The sequence below is a fragment of the Dinoponera quadriceps genome, unplaced genomic scaffold (assembly GCF_001313825.1).
Source record: "Dinoponera quadriceps isolate SergipeBrazil2010 unplaced genomic scaffold, ASM131382v1 scaffold1229, whole genome shotgun sequence".
NCBI classification, from domain to species: Eukaryota; Metazoa; Arthropoda; class Insecta; order Hymenoptera; family Formicidae; genus Dinoponera; species Dinoponera quadriceps.
In genome coordinates this window covers 1-5,808 of record NW_014555303.1, presented here as the reverse complement: position 1 = coordinate 5,808, position 5,808 = coordinate 1, and the positions used below count along the sequence as shown (strand labels likewise).

At 38.2% G+C, this 5,808-nt stretch overlaps 1 protein-coding gene across 1 annotated transcript; it reads right to left on the bottom strand.

Annotated features, from left to right (window-relative positions):
- Nucleotides 1-2,185: 2,185 nt before the first annotated feature.
- Nucleotides 2,186-2,611, bottom strand: LOC106743775. The gene has a single exon (XM_014617966.1). The coding sequence runs from the start codon at nt 2,597-2,599 to the stop codon at nt 2,186-2,188; it is 414 nt and encodes a 137-aa protein (XP_014473452.1). The 5' UTR covers nt 2,600-2,611.
- Nucleotides 2,612-5,808: the final 3,197 nt, after the last annotated feature.

Sequence of the window (5,808 nt, the reverse complement as noted above, 5' to 3'; positions counted from 1 at the left end):
CATTAATGTAGACAAATAAATAAATATTTTTTTCAAAAAAAGAAAATTCCCGTTATTTTCTGAACACACCTCGTATACCACCGGAGCATTATGACTTCAAATCTCTCCCGAATACACAAAATGTAGATGAGCAGTAAATTGTTATGTAATTTACTAGGTGTACAAGTATGAAACCGGAATTTTTTTGTAAAAATTACACGTCTGTTGTTTGAAAATGATAAAAAATATTTTCATAGTACAACAAAAACTTATCTGTTATCAATTACTGATCAGACCAATCATAATGTATGACTGCNTTTTGAAGCGAACCAGCTATCGAGCCATTTTCGTACATTTTCATACGAATTGAAGCGTTGTTCAGCGAGAGCGTGTCCTATTGATGCGCCCACCGTAAACAATCGTGGCAACCATCGGGCCGACAGCATTCTCATTCCCAAGTTATCATGCAAAATATTGAGTGTCGTTTCGTGCGACATGGCCTCTGCTACTTCACGCACTTTCGTTCGGCGATCAGCGAGAATAATGTCGTGGACCTTTTCAACGATTTCTTCAGTAACTATGTCTGCAGGGCGGCCTGAGCTTTCTTCATCAAAAACAGATGTACGACCACGTTTAAATTCGTTGAAACAATATCTGACAGTTATCATAAATAGTGAAGGATTTCCATAGATTGCCCAACTTCGATTTTATTTCTTCTCATGTTTTTTCCATCCAAAAATAAAAATTGAATCACAGATCGATATTGCTCTTTTTACATTGTATCAAGAAACACCAAACACAGTTCTTATAAATTGCCGTTAAATTGAAACTATTCCGTGAATCACTCTAAAATTTTGTACGTCATCGTTTAGATATGGTAGTACACGACGATATTGCCATGCACTATCAATGCAGCTTCCAAACACGGGTACTTATTGATTTGTCTTTGTCCGTGAAAATTTAAAATTTGCAGTCGTTTTCCAAGCGATTTGAAAATTCCTTTTTTTATAGAAATGCTATTCTTATTGTCGAAAGCACTTAGAAAGCGGCTGTACACAAAATGACACTCATGACCAACTTATAAGCAATGCCAACACTGTGTTCCCCTTTAATTGAGATGAGCTCGAAATACATTGTAATTCATACCAAAAGAAAGGACGCATATTTTTTTATACGTGCCCAGACAAATTTTTAATGTGCAAAATATTCTTTTGAAAAAAATCAGTTTTATTCTGTAGGAGCATATATTGTCAAGAGTATTAGGGAGAGGAAACAATTTTCTAAGCAAAAATGAAATAGTTTTAGAAATATTTTGCAATGACATAATCAGATATTTGAGAAACGTTATGATTGTCAACATACCCACACCATTCATCAACTTTTTTATAATTAAAAAATTTTTTGTTTATCGGAAAAAGTATATTTTATGTTAAATCCAACCGTATATAAGGGTGCATCAGATATTTGAGGACATATTGACTTAAAAACTAAAATTTGTATATTTTTTAGAAAACTTGTTTTATTTTAATGAAACTTTTACAGCAAAGTAAGTGGCCCATGGGCTATACAGTTATTCGATAAAATCTCCTTCAGCGGCAATAACAGCTTCAATTCTCTGCCGAAAACGTTTGCATGCTCGAATCAAATGATCCTCGTCCATATGCGTCATTACTCTAGTAATAGCTGCTCTGAGGGAATCAAGCGTATTATGGGAATATTTATTGGTCTCCCATTCAACAACGCCCTATACATAATAATCTAAAGGATTAAGATCCGGGGAGCTAGGAGGCCACATGTTTGTGGTTATGTGATCATGCAGATTCTCGGACATCCAATTTTGCGTTCTTATTGCTTTGTGTGAAGGAGCAGAGTCCTGTTGGAATACGTATGCCTTCCCACCACTCACGCTGTCTATCCAAGGCTTCACAACTGTTTCCAAAGCCTCAACGTAGGCGGCGGCATTCACCCGAAGTCCTTGAGAAAAGAAATGGGGTGGCATGACGTGTCCCTCATTGCTCACCACCCCCAAAACCATGACAGTTGCCAGAAACTTTGTGTGCATAACACGAGGAAGATCTGAAGGATCTGCACAAAGCCATCTATCATTTCGTTGGTTTATTTTTTGATCCTGATCAAAATTTTTTTCGTCAGAAGAAAACCAGTACATATCCGAGATTTCAGGATGTTTTAACTTGTTTAGGAGTTGTTATGCCCGAATGAAACGCTGTTCTCGAGTTTGTGCAGACATGAACTGACCTCTACGCATCGCATAAGACTTGTACCGGATGTCTTCGTTGATAATGCGACGAATTGTGCAAACAGAAACATGGAGATCTTTCGATATTGCCCTTATGGACTTTGAAGGGCCTTCATCAATAATGCCTTGAACTTTCTGCACAAACTGTGATGTTCTAACTTTATCAGAACGTGCTTCATGTTTTTTACTCTTGGCAATACTTTCCACATTGCCATCAGATGCTTCTAACTCTCGACGAACTTTGATAACAAAAGATCGGGCGACTTTCAAAAATAGGGAGATTTCAAGATCGCTGTGATTCGCGTGTATAGCGACGATAACAGCGTGTCTTTTCATTTTCTGAGTTAGCTTATTGTCTTCCATTTCTAATTTGAGCTAAGAAAAAATCAAATCAATTGCTATGAAGTGCCAAGCACATATGTGAACGTCCTCAAATACCTGACGCACCCTGTATATAGTGGCGGACATACCAGGTGTTGAAGTATGAAACCGGAATTTTTTTGTAAAAATTACAGGTCTGTTGTTTGAAAATGATAAAAAATATTTTATTCAAAATAATGTCCATTGCTATTCATACATTTTTCCCACCTCTCCGGCAGTTTATGAATGCCACGACAAAAAAACATTTCTTCTATTGAAGCGAATCAGCCATCGAGCCATTTTCATACATTCTCATACGAATTGAAGCGTTGTTCAGCGAAAGCGTGTCCCATTGAGACGAATAGATGATAATCGGACGGAGCCAAGTCTGGAGAATAAGCCGCATGCGTTAGTATTTCCCAACTGAACGCCTCGATCGTTTCCCTGACCCATTTTTCTGTGTGTGATGGGGCATTATCATGGAGCAAAATGACTTTGTGTTGCCTTTTTCCATATTCCGGTCGTTTTTCACGCGATTTAAATCGATCATTTGCTGTTGGTAGCGATCAGTGTTAACTGTTTCACCAGGTTTTAGCATCTCATAATAGATCACACCCTTCTGATCCCACCAAACACAGAGCATTGTCTTCTTTCCAAAGCGATTGAAGTGGATGTCGATGGTTCGCCTGGATTCACCCATGATTTCTGACGCTTAGGATTCTCAAAATATATTCATTTTTCATCACATGTCATGATACGATGGACTTTCTTTTGTATCTGTCGAGCAGCATTTCGCAAGTGGTTTTTTGATTTGCTGCCTTTAATTCAGGTCCCGCGGAACCCATTTTCCCACTCTCTGAATATTTCCCATGGCTTTCAAACGAATTGAGACAGCTTTCTGCGTCACATTCAATTGATCCGCGAGTTCTTCTTGAGTGTGAGTATCATCTTCATCCAATAAGGCTTGCAATTCGTTGTCTGCGAACATTTTCGGTGGTTTCCCACGCTCTTCGTTTCTCACGTCAAAATAACCACTTTTGAATTTTTAGAACCACTCGAAACACTGTGTTTTACCAAGAGCATGTTCACCGTAAGCTTCGACAATCATTCGATGCGCAGCAGTTTTCTTCAAATGATAACAAAAAACCAATGCTGTCCGCAAATCGTAGTTCGTAGACACAAAACTCGACATGTTTAAGGTTATAGAAAAATATACCGGTGTATGGAACTTGGGTTGTTGTGTGTTGAAAATCTTCGTCAGCTGTTAGAGGGAGATGATGGCGCTGCAGAAGCGGTCTTACGGTCCCTAAACTGATGGCTAGCACCATCTATAGGGAAATTCCGGTTTCTTACTTTACCCCTGTTATACCGGGAATTGCTTATTTCAAAAGTCCGCGTAAAAAATGTGGAAATAAATTTTTTTCTGTAAATTGATACTAATATACCTAATTGTCAAGTAGAGTTTTGGCCCCATCTGTCAACTTGTTTATTTACAGCTGTTTTTAATAGTCGACCTTATGTAAAAAATTCGCATACAAGGGTGTACGTGTCAAACGGCGCATTATTGTGGTGCAATATCCAAGAAATGTTCTTCCACAAATCTGGTCCTTTCCGACAAACATTCTCTTTCAAACACTTAATAATGCCCAGATAATATATGTTTGGTAACTCTCTGTCCCTTCGGAAGGAAATCCTAGTGGATAAAACAATATTTTCGTAAGTCGAAGACGTTGAAAGTCGATCGGAAAGAGACAAGTCTTCAACTACTTGTCGGCCTCCTTTGATGCTTTGTACCACTAGTATGCTCATGTTTTCAATAAAGCTGACTCACCGTAGGCCGTCTCCAACACTTTCAACGACTTAGCACAAGAAATTTTGTTGGCAACACAAAATTTGAGTCAAACTCTTTCTTCAATATTTTTTTAAATTTAAAAATCGCAGAGTACACTTGAGGTGAACTATTAAAGACAGTTTTAAATAAACTAGTTGATAGATGGCGCCAAAACTCTACGTGACAATTAGATATGTTGGTACCAATTTACAGCAAAAAATTTATTTTCATATTTTTTACGCGGACTTTTGAAATGAGCAATTACCGGCATTTATTTGATAGAATGCATACTGACTTATTTTAATAGCACACAAACTCAACGGTATAGTTAAACAGGCAAAGCGCTTGGTTATTATTGTTACGTCATGGAAGATAAAGCAACGACTGAACTCGCAAACGCAAACGCGAGTCCAAAACGTACCTGTATGCCAGCGGTACAAGTGAGAAACCTGAAGGGTCACTTTACTCTGACGCGAGCGTACGCAGGGTGGTCCTATTTTAGGTCAGGATACTGAAACCCTTTACCTGGGATGGGACAGCGAGCGGAATAATTGAGGAAAGGGTTGTGAATGCGCGATGGTAAGAAAATAAAATGAAATATTAAGCTAATATTCTTAACATTTATTAACAAAAAAGGGCGAATTTGTAATATTTGATAAAAGGTGAAATTACAGTATGAAATAACGCACGACGAGGTATTACAAAATTAATTCTGTGTGTCGACGAGTAATTTGGTGTGTCGACAAGTGTGTTGACAGTGTGTGTATAGTGATGTGTGGGGACAAGTTGAGTGTGTAACGAGAGTGTCTTAAGGGGAGTATAAGGAGTTAGTAGGTGGTTCGGAAAGAGATGTATAAGAATCGGATGGGGATGGAAATGGATCTGGGGTTCGTAGGTCAGTTGTCGGGGAACGCAAAGGAATTAGTAATACAAATAAGTTTCCGCCGTTTTCAAAAGATGGCTCCACCGACAAGATTACTTTGAAATCGTCAGATGTAAAACATAATATAGAAAGTTTGGACACCTGGCAACAACATAACCTTAAAATACTATTGACTTTGTATTGGCACTATATATTTTTTTCGTTCGAAAATATCTNAATGTCGAGTTTTGAACCAAATAAGCGTCATTTGCGGGAAGTTTTGATTTATTTCTTTCATTTAAAGAAATCTGCTGCTGAGGCGCATCGGTGGCTTGTAGAAGTTTACGGTGATGCTGCTTTAAGTGAGAGAAGTTGTTGTGAGTGGTTTCAAAAGTTTAAAAACGGCGAGTTAGACGTGGAAGATAAAGAACGCGAAGGAATGCCAGTAAAGTTTGAAAACGCTGAGTTAGAGGTATTATTGGACCAAGACTCATGCCAAACTCAGGAGCAGCTCGCAGA